General features: G+C 45.7%; 1 protein-coding gene across 11 annotated transcripts in view; it reads right to left on the reverse strand.

Annotated features, from left to right (window-relative positions):
* DLG2 (discs large MAGUK scaffold protein 2) overlaps positions 1-14,004 on the reverse strand; it is a 1,057,900-nt gene that overhangs the window by 80,126 nt on the left and 963,770 nt on the right. For all 11 annotated transcript variants that reach the window (XM_087721030.1, XM_087721029.1, XM_087721034.1 and 8 more), the window contains one exon: positions 8,225-8,339. In XM_087721030.1, the coding sequence (XP_087577156.1) occupies positions 8,225-8,339 (115 nt within the window). The remainder of the gene's footprint in view (positions 1-8,224; positions 8,340-14,004) is intronic.

Here is a 14,004-nt window from a genome sequence, read left to right on the forward strand (position 1 = left end):
AGTGGAACAACTTGCCTCCAGAAGTTGTGGGTGCTCCAACACTGGACGTTTTGAAGAAGAGATTGGACAGCCATTCATCTGAAATGGTATAGGGCTCCCTGCTTGAGCAGGGGGTTGACTAGAAGACCTCCCTTCCAACTCTGTTATGCTGTGAGCAGTTGCAGGAACTGGATATGTCTAGTTTAATGAAAAGAAGGACTAGGGGAGACATGATAGCAGTCTTCCAATATCTCAGGGGGCTGCCACAAAGAAGAGGGAGTCAAACTATTCTCCAAAGCACCTGAAGGCCAGACCAGAAGCAATCGGTGGTAACTAACCAAAGAGAGAAGCAAGAAGCTAGAACTAAGAAATTTCCTGAGAAATTTGAGAACAATTAGTAGAACTATTGGCCTCCAGAAATTGTAAATGCTCCAACACCAGATGTTTTTAAGAAGAAGTTGGATATCCATTTGTCTGAAGTGGTGTAGGGTTCCCTGCCTCGAGCATGGGGTTAGTCTAGAAGACCTCCAAGGTCCCTTGCAGCCCTATGATTCTACTTTCACTTACTAATTTGGAAAATGAAGTTGATAGGATGTGCTTTGGAATGAAATGGAATGAATGGATAGAAGGAAGGACTAGGGGTAACATGATAGCAGTCTTCTACTATCTCAGGGGCTGCCACAAAGAAGAGGGTGTCAAGCTATTCTCCAAATCCCCTGAGGGCAGGACAAGAAGCAATGGGTGGAAGCTAATCAAGGAGAACCTGGAACTAAGGAGAAATTTCCCAACAGTGAGAACAATTAATTAGTGAAACGACTTGCCTTCAAAAATTTAGACTGGTCGAGAGCTGAGGATGTCACCTAGCCTAGTTTGGTAATTAAAGTTTGGTAGTTAAAGTTCGGTTGCAGGAATTTGGGTATGTCTAATTTAATGAATATAAGGATGCGGTGACTCAGGGGCTAAGATGCTGAGCTTGTCGATCAGAAGATCGGCAGTTCGAATCCCTAACGCCGTGTAACGGAATGAGCTCCCATTACTTGTCCCAGCTTCTGCCAACCTAGCAGTTCAAAAGCTTGTAAAAATGCAAGCAGAAAAATAGGGACCACTTTCGGTGGGAAGGAAACAGCGTTCCGTGCGTCTTTGGTGGTTAGTCATGCTGGCCACATGACCACAGAGACGTCTTCGGACAGAACTGGCTCTTCGGCTTTGAAACTGAGATGAGCACCGCCCCCTAGAGTCGGGAATGATTAGCACATATGTCCGAGGGGAACCTTTACCTTTTTACTTAGTTAAAGTTCGGTTGCAGGAATTTGGGCATGTCTCATTTAATGAAAAGAAGGACATGGGGTGGTAGGATACCAGTCTTCCAATATTTGAGGGGCTGCCCCAAAGAATAGGGAGCCAAGCTATTCTCCTAAGCACCTGAAGGAAGCACAAGAAGCAATGGATGGAAACTAATCAAGGAAAGAAGCAACTTAGAACAAAGGAGAGATTTTTCGACTGAACAATTAATCAGTGGCTTTCCCCGTGGGTGCTCCATCGCTGGAGGTTTTTAAGAAGATATTGGACAACCATTTTTGTGAAATGACATAGAATCTCCTTCTTGGGCAGGGGGTTGGACTGGAAGACCTCCAAGGTCCCTTCCAACTCTGTCGTTCTGTTAAGATTGAGAAACTTGGCTTTAGACAGATTCTCCCAAAGTTTGTTTGCCTTACCCCCTCAATAGGCAGTTTTCAGTTAATCATGTTCTGCTCTACTAAATGCTTTCAAGAACCACTGCTGATTAATTGTCCTGACCCTCCCCATCCACCACCAGCCAAAATAACACAATTAATCTTCCCTCTAAACTTTTTGGCAGTGTTTTCCGCCCAACTGGGTCCTCTCCTTCCCCTCTCCCTGTCATGCTGACATATTCTTAAAAGCCCGGGCTTAATTGGATCTGTGTAAGGTCATCAACTGAATTAGTTCCACCATGAGCGAAATCATCACTGCAGGGAAAAAAGGTGATGCTGGGGGGGAAATTGCCTTCCCTCCATCCCTAATCATCAAGGTGCTTGAACCAAAGAAGCAGCAGAAGGGACGTGTCTTTCCAAATGAAAGCATGGGAAGAGAGATTAGAACAGAATAGAATAACAGAGTTGGAGGGGACCTTGGAGGTCTTCAAGTCCAACCCCCTGCTTAGGAAACCACACACCACTTCAGACAAATGGTTATCCAACATCTTCTTAAAAGCCTCCAGTGATTCGCTCAACAATGGTGGCAAGAAAAGTCATAAAATGGGGCAAAACTCACTTAAAAAATGACCCAATTAACCATTGTAACTTTGAAGGATCACTACCTGTAGAATTATAAAATCATAGACTTAGAAGTAGTACGGTTACTTCTCTGAATTATGAAATTTGGTTATCTAGTCCAACCTCTTATAGCCCTTCTACAACCCATTATATTTTAATAGAATGGAATAATAATAGGAATAGCAATAGCAATAGCAGTTAGACTTATATACCGCTTCATAGGGCTTTCAGCCCTCTCTAAGAGGTTTACAGAGTCAGCATATTGCCCCCAACAACAATCTGGGTCCATCCGTCCTTCGGAAGGATGGAAGGCTGAGTCAACCCTGAGCCGGTGAGATTTGAACAGCCGAACTGCAGAACTGCAGTCAGCTGAAGTAGCCTGCAGTACTGCATTTAACCACTGTGCCACCTTGGCTCTTTGGAAGGAGGAGGAAGGAGGTCTTCTAATCCAACCCCCTGCTTAGGCAGGAAACCCTACACCACTTCAGACAAATGGTTATCCTACATCTTCTTTAAAACTTCCAGTCTTGGAGCATTCACAACTTCTGGAGGCAATTTCTGTTCCACTGATTAATTGTTCTTTTTTTATTAATTTTTTTATTACTAATTTTGATTAATTGTTCTCATTGTCACAAAATTTCCCCTTAGTTCTAGGTTGCTTCTCTCTCTGATTAGTTTCCACCCATTGCTTCTAGCCCTGCCTTCAGGTGCTTTGGAGAATAGCTAGACTCCCTCTTCTTTGGGGCAATCCCTGAGATATTGGAAGACTGCTATCATGTCTCCCCTAGTCCTTTTTTTTCATTAAACTAGACATATCCAGTTCCTGCAACCGTTCTTCATATGTTTTAGCCTCCAGTCCTCTAATCAACTTTGTTGCTCTTCTCTTCAGTCTTTCTAGAGTCTCAACATCTTTTTCACATCGTGGCGACCAAAACTGGATGCCGTATTCCAAGTGTGGCCTTGCCAAGGCCTTATAAAATGGTATTAACACTTCACATGATCTTGACTCTATCCCTCTGTTTATGTGACGTATATTGAAGGGGCAATAGAGCTAAATGTATTAGGGAGAGTTAGACCATAAGGAAGGCTGAGTGCTGGAGAATGGATGCTTTCAATTTGTGGAGTTTGAGAAGATTCTTTTTTTAAAAAAAATAATTCATTTTTTTTAAAAAAAAAATTCATTTTTTTTAAAAAAAATATTGTCTAAAATATACAAAAAGAAAAAAAAAGAAAAGAAACTAGGAAATTAAGGAAAGGAAATTCAACGGTGAAAAAAGTAAGGTTCTACAGTTAGGCAAGAAAAACAAAATGCACAGGTACAGTATAGGTGGTACCTCGCACAATAGTAACAGGTTAAGCGCTGCCAACAGATGGACTATCTCTAGGAATCACAATCCTTTCCCAAGCTGTGTTCTAATATTTGAGAAGCTGCCATAAAAAAGAGGAGGTCAAACTATTCTCCAAAGCACCCGAAGGCAGGACAAGAATAGCAATAGCAGTTAGACTTATATACCGCTTCATAGGGTTTTCAGCCCTCTCTAAGCGGTTTACAGAGTCAGCATATCGCCCCCAACAATCCGGGTCCTCATTTTACCCACCTCGGAAGGATGGAAGGCTGAGTCAACCTTGAGCCGGTGAGATTAGAACCGCTGAACTGCAGATAACAGTCAGCTGAAGTGGCCTGCAGTACTGCACCCTAACCACTGCACCACCTCGGCTCCTTAGAAGCAATGGATGGAAACTAATCAAGGGGGGAAGCAACCGAGAACTAAGGAGAAATTTCCTGACAACAGAACAATTAAATCAGTGGAAGGATTTGCCTTTAGAACTTGTGGGTGCTCCAACATTGGAGGTTTTTAAGAAAGGATCGGACAATCATTTGGCTGAAATGGTACAGGCCTGGGTTTCCTGCTGGAGTATTATTTTTAGTCCTTACAATCCAGAAAGCAAATATGGGCAATAACCCTGTTTGAGTTGCACTAGAACAGGAGTCACCAACTTTCTGGATCTCAGGGACCACTGCATTTATCATTTTTAATCCCGCGGGCCACTAATGGGATCTGCCTAATGACCGGCTGGGTGGGCGTGGCTAGGTGGTCATGTGACTGGGTGGGCATGGCCAACTTGATGTCACTCACATCAAGAGTCGCCTCACCAGCCTTTACTCGTCCCTCCCCTCCCAGGCCCTCCTCGCCTCCCTTCCCGGGCTCCTTAGGGCCCCAACAGGAAGCAGTTGATGGAGCTAAGCAGCCCCCAGGAGAAAGAGTTGGCAAAACAGCTCAGTTCAAATTGGATCTGGCCGAGAAGGAAGCTCAGCAGAAGCACCTCACTGAGGACTAGGAGCATAGGCTTTCCCAGCAGAGGGAAGACCTATAGGAGTGCAAGGCCAGGTGCTGGTGCTTGGAGGCTCAGCAGGCTGAGATGGTCAGCCAGTTCCAGGCCATGATGCAGTCCCACTGGAACGAGGCCCTCCGGCTCTTCGCCACCAATGGTGCTTCCCTCCAGCCTTCGCCCAAAGGCCCCCACCAGGAGGCCGAAGCAGACCCCAAGTCAGAATTTCTGCCCCCTCGACCCAGACAAAAGGACCCCAAAGGGGGAGACTCACGCCAGTAACGCAGGCATTAATTAGACATATTGGCTCATGGACCCCTGATTTTGTGCAATATAAAAAATGCAAATAATTTTTCTGTGGACCACCAACATTTTCTCACGGACCACCAGTTGGTGACTGCTGCTCTAGAATGTTACCATTACTTCTCTGTTCTGAAGATATTCTGTGCCCACTGCCCTCCTTATAGTTTGACACGTGTAACGCATGTGTGAACCCTACACAATTTAAAAGTTTCTGCCTTTGTTGCGCTGAGAGCCTCTCTATTTTTAGTTCTGTTTCCCCCTCTGCAGCTAAATTCTATGCGTTCTCCGTTATAACGATTCACTTTGTCCCCTGAGTTAGTGCAATATTAAAAAAAAATGCAAATAATTATTCTGTGGACCACCAAAGTTTTCTCACAGGCCACCAGTGATCCAGGGACCAGCTGTTGGTGACAGCTGCACTAGAAGACCTCCAAGATCCTGTCCAACTCTATTATTCCATTATTCTGCTTTCTAGAACTATGCCTCCGGGGAGGAAAATGTTCTTTTCTATCTGGCTGTACTTTTCTATCTCGCCGTACCACACTCCCCACTACTCAAGGGAAATTAAGATCCTTTAATTTATAGAAACAGAGCTAGAGGGAACGATTTTAGGCCATTGAGTTCAGCATCCTACACAGCGAAGGAAGTGCAGATACAAGCATTATGTCTACCTAACTCCTGCTTAACACATCTCAAGAAAGTGGGTCCACCAATTCCCAGGATAATTGCTTCCACTTTTACTGCTAGGAATTTCTCGTAGAATCAGCCGGCTTCTGGCTCCATCAATTAAACGATGTCATTTATCAACAGGCTTCGTTGGTCATAGTGGAAGAATATTGCCCCAGAGATCTATATGGTTTCCACCCTGATGAAATTCTGTAAACCACTGAAAACTTATGTTGTGGTCTTTGGGTTGCTGGTCCCTCCAGCAGCTGAAACAGAGGAGGGGGTGGCCGTGTGGGAGTCAGCGTCAGCCTCAAGGCAACCTGTGAGTTCCGAGGGGGAAGAGGGAATGGAGCTGGCAGAGAGAGAGAGAGAGAGGTGGAGCCTGGGCTGTCCGTCAGCCCTCAGATGGAGAGTCAACAGCCCCCAGGTCTGGAGGCAGCTGACGAGGAAGAGGAGGAACAGCTGGGTCCAGGGCCTGATGTGTGAATGTGCAGAAGGCAGAGGAGAGGAGAGCAGTGGAAATATATGGGCTGGCCCTTGGGACGGAAGAGCCATCACTGCTAGCGAAGCAGGATAAAAGACAGGGGGTGGAGATGAATAGATGTGAGAGAGAGGGAGGGAGGGAGAGAGGGAGAGGGAAGGAGAGAGAGAGAGAAAGAGAGAGAGAGAGAGAGAGAGGGAAAGCAAGAGAGAGAGAGACAGACAGACAGACAGACAGAGACAGACAGAGACAGACAGAGGAGAGGAGAACAGTGGAAATCCATGGGCTGGTCCTTGGGATGGAAGAGCCACCGCTGCCAGCAAAGCCCCACTCTAGCTCAGGGAATACAAAACAGGGGGCAGAGATGAATAAATGTGGCAGAGAACTATTCATCTCCCAGCCAGCCGGACTTGTTCTCCTGCGTTGATAGAGAAACTTTTTGCTGGGGCTGCCGGCACTCCTAATTAAAAGAATCTCTGAGGGTTTGTCTTGTTTGAGGAACTCGGTCAGAACAACAATGTTAGGGTGGGAGAGGATACAGGTAGTCCTTGAATTAAAACTAGAATTGGAACCAGAATTTCCATCGCTAAGTAAAGTCGTGGTTAAGTGAACCGTGCCTGATTTTACAACCAATTTTTGCCACGGTTAAGGGACACACTGCGGTTGTTAAGTGAACCAAGTGGCTGTTAAGCAAATCTTGTTTTCTGCGTTGACTGTGTCTCAAAGCACTTTATTTTCAAGAAGCAACTGGACTTTCTGGTTTTTCTGTAAAGACGTTTCGCTTCTCATCCAAGAAGCTTCTTCAGCTCTGACTGGATGGTGGGGGAATGGAAGGATTTATATTCGTTGCAGACAGCTGGTCATGTGCATCTTTTTAGGGAGTCGTTGAGGCCACTTGGAGGTTTGACTGCATCCTCAGGGTCACCTGAGTGGCACAAATAGGTGTGGCGCCTTCTCGGAGCTGCTGGCGGGGGGAATTGTGTTGTAGGTCTGCACTTCCTGCGGGATGTTTTCTGCCCTGTGTCTCTTTGCTGTTCAGTACCAGCACAGACTGATACTGTGGATGGTTCCTAGAGTCTGCAATTTTTCTGGAAATCCAAACTTTGCAGACTGCAGGAACCATTTGCGCTTCAGTTCGGAGTGCGGACGGCACAGAGTCATCCCTATGTTGGTGAGGACCAGAGGTGGGTTCCTACCGGTTCGCACCTATTCGGTAGAACTGGTTTGTCAAATCTACCAAGCCGGTTAGAAGAGGTTCCACCAGTGGCCCCATAAAGCAGGCCACATCTACAGAAGAGGTTCCAAAAATTTTTGAAACCCACCACTGATGGGGACACAGGACAGAGGGCATCCTACAGGAAGCACAGCTCTGTAGCATGGTCCTTCCATCCAGGGGTGAGCTGCTATGGGGTCACCCAGGGTCGGGACAACCCATAGATAACATTATGGCCGGTTCGGGGAATCTCCAAATCTCACTCCTGGCTGGCCCTGCCCCATGCCCCCCAGGAGTCTCCGCGCGGCCCGTTTTGGATGCCATGTAAGGGCAGGGCCCGCGTGGAGGCTTAGGGAGGGGGAAAAACGGGCCTCCCGAAAGTTCCAGAAGGCCTGTTTCTGGCCTTCAGAAAGCCTCTGGATCCTGGGGGAAGCAAAAAGCCCCCCCCCCCTCGCCGTGGTACAGGAGGCCAAGTAGGCCACGCCCAGCGAGCAACCGGGCAGAGAACCTGTTGCTGAAATTTTTGAAGCCCACCCCTGCTTCCATCAGTTCCAGGGGGGCTCCACACACATATGCATTGCCCGGGTGACCCTGAGGACACAAGGAAACAAACAGGTGGCTAACTTAACGATTGTAGTGATTCACTTAACAACTGCGGCAAGGAAGGTCGTAAAATGGGGCAATGCTCACTTAACAGCTGCCTCGCTTAGCAACATACATTTTGGGCTCAGTTGGGGATGTAAGTTGAGGACTACCTATAATAACTCAAGAAGGGGAAAGGTTGACACTTCTTTGTTCGTCCGATTATTTTTTCCTGTTTAAACAACAGCCTTTTCCAGTTCTTTCCGACCCCTTTCTACAACTTCAAAAAGAAATAGAAGAAGATGGCGCGCCATTTTGGATGTAGTTTCCACCTGACATGGATCACTGGCCAATGGCAGCATTTGGTCCGCCTACCTGACATAGAGGGAACGCTTTTGATTGGTTCGCAGGGAGCCTGACCCGGAACTCATGCTGTGATTCATCATCTGTTCGCGCAGATCATGGATTTTGGCCTCAAATCGAGCGTACTCTGTAAAGCAAACAAACAAATTAAATTTAAAACCCTTTTTAAATAAATCGATTTATCATTTTATATGGATTTGGGATGCGGTGGCTCAGGGGCAAAGACATTGAAGTTGTCGATCAGAAAGGTTGGCAGTTTGGCGGTTCGAATCCCTAGAGCCGTCTAACGGCATGAGTTCCCATTACTTGTCCCAGCTTCTGCCAATTTAGCAGTTCGAAAGCACGTAAAAAATGCAAGTAGAAAAATAGGAACCACCTTTGGTGGGAAGGTAACAATGTTCTCTGCGCCTTTGGCATTTAGTCATGCCAGCCACATGACCACGGCGACATCTTCAGACAGCGCTGGCTCTTCGGCTTTGAAACAGAGATGAGCACCGCCCCCTAGAGTCGGGAACGACTAGCACATATGTGCGAGGGGAACCTTTGCCTTTACCAATGGATTTAGTTATACCTCTAATGGTGTTCAGGAACATCTGTGCTTGAAGAAGATGAAATAACATGACAGCAAATTTCTCAATTCTGAAATTAGCAAATATTGCCAATCTAAATTAACTGTCTTCTTCTAAGGTGCTTTCGGATGACATAATCTAACCTAAAGCTCAAGTACAGGTAGTCCTCGATTTACAACAGTTTTGTTTAGTGACCGTTCAAAGTTACACTGGCATTGAAAAAAGTGTCTTATGACCGTGTTTCACTCTTACGACCAGTCTATGCCCCATGTTCATGTGATCAATATTCAGAGGCTTGTGATCTGACTCATAATTATGACGGGTTGCAGTGTCCCACGGTCACGTGGTCGCCTTTTCCTTCTACAAACTAAGTCCATGGGGAAGCCAGATTCACTTAACAACCATGTTCCTCACTTATCAATGGCAGTGATTCACTCAACGACGGGGGCAAGAAAGGCCGTCAAATGGAGCAAAACTCACTTAACAAATGAGTCACTTAGCCACTGTGACTTTGAATGATCGCTAAATGAACTGTTGTAAATCGAGGACTACCTGTAGAATTATAAAATCATAGACTTAGAAGTTGTATCATTACTTCTGTAAATTATGAAATCAGCAATTTGGTTATCTAGTCCAGTGTTTCTCAACCTTGGCAACTTGAAGATGTCCGGACTTCAACTCCCAGAATTCCCCAGCCAGCATTCGCTGGCTGGGGAATTCTGGGAGATGAAGTCCGGACATCTTCAAGTTGCCAAGGTTGAGAAACACTGATCTAGTCCAACCTCTTATAGCCCTCGTAAATCCCCATGCATTTTCATTCATTTTCCGTTTTGAGACCTCTGAAAGACAAATTGTCTCTAAAATTAAGAGAACCATCAAGAAGTTTCTCCTAAGGTTGACTGAAATCTAATCTGAAATCTAATCTATGCAGCCAGGCGAGCGATTGTGGGTGCACCTCGGTACACCCACGTTACACCTATCCTCCGCGAGCTGCACTGGCTACCGATTGGTCTCCGGATACGCTTCAAGGTGCCAGTCGTGACTTATAAAGCCCTTCATGGTATTGGACCTGGGTACTTGAGAGACCGCCTGCTGCCAATTACCTCCAACAGACCGATTAGATCCCACAGATTAGGCCTCCTCCGGGTTCCATCTACTGGCCAATGTCATCTGGCTACTACCCGGAGGAGGGCCTTCTCTGTGGCTGCTCCGGCCCTTTGGAACGAACTCCCCGCAGAGATTCGGACCCTCACCTCTCTCCAGGCTTTCCGCAAAGCTGTTAAAACCTGGCTGTGTCGGCAGGCCTGGGGTTGATGAGTTCCCTTCCCCACTCGAATTGTGTGACTGTTGATTGTCTTTTAAATTCCCTTGTACCTTCTTTGTTGTATTTCCTATGTGTTTACCTCCCCCCCCCCTTGGGTTTGTTAGCCGAGTCCCTCCGGGAATAGGGCGGCATATAAATAGAATAAACCTTATAACCTTATAACCTTATTCTCTAGCTGCACCCCACTATATCTGAATAGAATAGAATAGCAGAGTTGGAAGGGACCTTGGAGGTCTTCTAGTCCAACCCCCTGCTTAGGCAGGAAACCCTACACCCCTTCAAACAAACATCTTCTTAAAAACTTCCAGTATTGGAGCATTCACAACTTCTGGAAGCAAGTTGTTCCACTGTTTAATTGTTCTCACTGTCAGGAAATTTCTCCTTAGTTCTAAGTTGCTTCTCTCCTTGATTAGTTTCCACCCACTGCTTCTTGTCCTACCCTCTGGTGCTTTGGAGAATAGCTTGACTCCCTCTTCTTTGTGGCAACCCCTGAAATATTGGAAGACTACTATCATGTCTCCCCTAGTCCTTATTTTTACTAAACTAGCCATGCCCAGTTCCTGCAACCGTTCTTCAAATGTTTTAGCCTCCAATCCTCTAATCCTCTTTCTTGCTCTTCTCTGCACTCTTTCTAGAGTCTCCACATCTTTTCTACATCGTGGCGACCAAAACTGGATGCCGTATTCCAAGTGTGGCCTTACTTGGAGGGTTTTTTTCTAGATATAGGAGGGTTTTTGTGCTCTCTCAGCTTCGTTATTGTCTTGCAGACATTGGATTACCCAAACTAGGTAACATCATCAGTTCAGCGGTTCAAATCTCACCGGCTCAAGGTTGACTCAGCCTTCCATCCTTCCGAGGTGGGTGAAATGAGGACCCAGACTGTGGGGGCGATATGCTGACTCTGTAAACTGCTTAGAGAGGGCTGAAAGTCCTATGAAGCGGTATATAAGTCTAACTGCTATCAGTCCTGTGAAGGAACCACCAACAACGCTCCCACCAACACTGATAGGACAAGCCACTGTATATAAACAGAGAGGAACACTCCCCCCCCCCGCCCTGATGATCATACCCAGTTGGGTCATGAAACATCTGCAAGAAAACAACCAAGCTCAGAGAGCACCAAGGACCCCTCATTTCAGCCCTGAGCACCAAATCTTCTTCTTTATTGATACACCTAATACTTCTTGGTGTAATAATACAAATTATTATTATTATTATATACAACATCTGAAATGGGAATTTTATGAGAGTAGTGAAAAGGCCACCTCTGCAGCAGTGGTGGGATTCAAATAATTTAACAACCGGTTCTCTGCCCTCATGATTTCTTCCAACAACCAGTTCACCAAACTGCTTAGAAAGTTACCAGCCGGTTCTCCCGCAGTGGTGCGAACTGGCTGAATCCCACCACTGCTCTGCAGGTATTGAAGGTGGAACCATGGACTCACACTTTTTTTGGTTGGTAGAAGGCAAATACACAAACATTCCCCACATTTACATATGACTAACATAAGCAGGAATAAATAGGAAAAACAAGTGCCACCATCCAATGTAAAATACATATAAATCTTAGGTCTGTCTAAAACGCATGAATTAATTTGCAAAAATCTTACTTGTCTAGTTAGGTTGACAATATGGTGTTCTTAGGCAGCTATGACCCATGCAGAGAATGTCGGTGGAATCGATATACCGCACTACATAAATCAAATTGATTTATGCTCCCGAGAGCATCCAAGAACAGCCTCATAAATCAGGAATCAACGTAAATCATTAACAGATGGCAAGTTTTGCTGGAAATCTGATGGTGTAAACACTCAGAGGGAAGGCAATGCGTATCCAGGAATAAAAATATAGTCAGATAAATAAACACTAATTTTGCTGAGGTCAAGATCAATGGGTCTAGGTCAACGTTCCCTTTCAATAGGACATTTATTCATTTTGGAACCGGTTCACTGACAAAAGGGCGAACGACAAAACCGCGCCCGACTAAACCGCGGTAACAAAACTGCGAGTTCTAAAGCGCTCCGACAAATGAGCGCTGAATCGCGCCGACAACAGCGCGGCGACAGAAGCGCGCTGTAAAACTAAACCTAACCCTAAACCTAAACCTAACCCTAAACATAACGCTAACCCTAAACATAACGCTAAACCTAACCCTAACCTTAACTTAAATCGCCCTTCTGTCAACGCACTGTTGTAAAGCGCCCTTCTGTCGCCGCGCTGTTGTCGGCGCATTGATGACGTCGCGGTTTTAGCGACCTGGTTTTGTCGGCACGCTTTTGTCGTGTGCGCTTTTGTTGGGTCACGTTTGGAACCTACTTATATGCAACAACGTGTCCAGATGTTGTGAATGCTCCACCATTAGAAGTTTTTAAGAAGAGATTGGACAACCATTTGTCTGAAATGGTATCTATAGGGCTTCTTGCCTGAGCAAGAGGTTGGACTAGAAGACCTCCAAGGTCCCTTCCAACTCTGCTATTCTGTTATTTGTGTAGTATACAAGTAGTCCTCGACTTACGATCACCATTGAGACCAGAATTTATGTTACTATATGAGACATGTGTTAGCAAAATCAATGGGGGAGCCAGATTCACTTAACAGCCATGTTCCTAGCTTAACAACTGCAGGGATTCACTTAACAACTATGATAAGAAAGGTCATAACATGGAGCCATGTTCATTTAACAAAGGTCTCATTAACTCCAGAAATGTTGAGTTCAACTCTGATTATAACTCAAGGACTACTTGTAGTTCTTACTTAGTTATCTATAAATATATAAAAGCCAAATACCACTCAATCATCACGAAAACTCCAGAACTGTAAAATCTACAAACTTGAAATTTGGCACGTATGTTCCTCTTGTCTTCTAGGTGCTCGCTAAGAAAGGATTTGTCGAAATGACCACCAGGCCATTAGTATTTCCTATACAGTAATTAACACGCTCTAATGCTAAGGAGTTCTACTCCCCCTCCCCACCTGAAAAGAACTCTGTTCCAACTGCCAGTTGCCTCACATTCCGTTACCTCAGTTCAAACTGGCAGACGTTCCACTCCTTCACTCAGGAGCGGTCTGGGGCTCCTTACCTCACCAAAATGTCTACGCCTTCCACCTATGGAACTGCTTCCGTATTCAAGGGGCCGCTACTGCCTTATGTGTTTCAATCACCGACCACCGCTGAGCTAAAGAATTGAGCTGGATTTCTCCTGCATTGCCTGATTACATAGTTTCATCGCGAACCACAGATATCCAGCTAGTGTGAAGATCTGTCTGTGAATCTCAGAGACTCTGTGCCCTGCCTTCCCTTGCACAGAACTGCATTTGGAAAATATTTACATGGCAGCTTTCCCGGCCTGATAAGATCTGTGTTCATAACTTCACCTTTGAAAGACTTTGCTGAATGTGAATGAGAGGAATGCACATTCGTTTAATAAAAGGGGTTTTGTCGGGACCAGGAATCTGCTTCGTGCTTTTTGGGGAAGCCTAGGTCAGAAAAAAGTCATGCGAGAGGGTCGTGCTCTCACACTCTGTCCGGATCTCTCCCCCTCCTCCCTACAAAATGGTGTGACAATGGGTGTGTTTTTATATGGTTTTCAGAAGTGGCAACAAGAGAATTGCCTGGATCTGCTTCACGTAGGAAGGCCTCAGGTGAGCCAGAGCTGCCTCAGGTAGCCTGCAGGCACCTGTCAGAAGAAAGAGAAGACCGCCTGAAGGTAAATGATCCGTGGCAGATCCTGAGGGAAGGAATTACATGATTGGACTCGGTTTTTTAAAAAATTAAGTCTGTAAAGAATTTCTGTGGAGATTCTCAGTCATCCAGGTCATGGTTGTCCCAAAGGTGCTTTTTTTGAACCTTATCATTGTTTGAGTCTGCTGCCAGCTCTGCTGGCAGCTGGCAAGCCACA

Source organism: Thamnophis sirtalis, unplaced genomic scaffold, assembly GCF_051295495.1.
Source record: "Thamnophis sirtalis isolate CommonGarterSnake01/CBP01778 unplaced genomic scaffold, rThaSir2_p1.2 scaffold_8, whole genome shotgun sequence".
Taxonomy (NCBI): domain Eukaryota; kingdom Metazoa; phylum Chordata; class Lepidosauria; order Squamata; family Natricidae; genus Thamnophis; species Thamnophis sirtalis.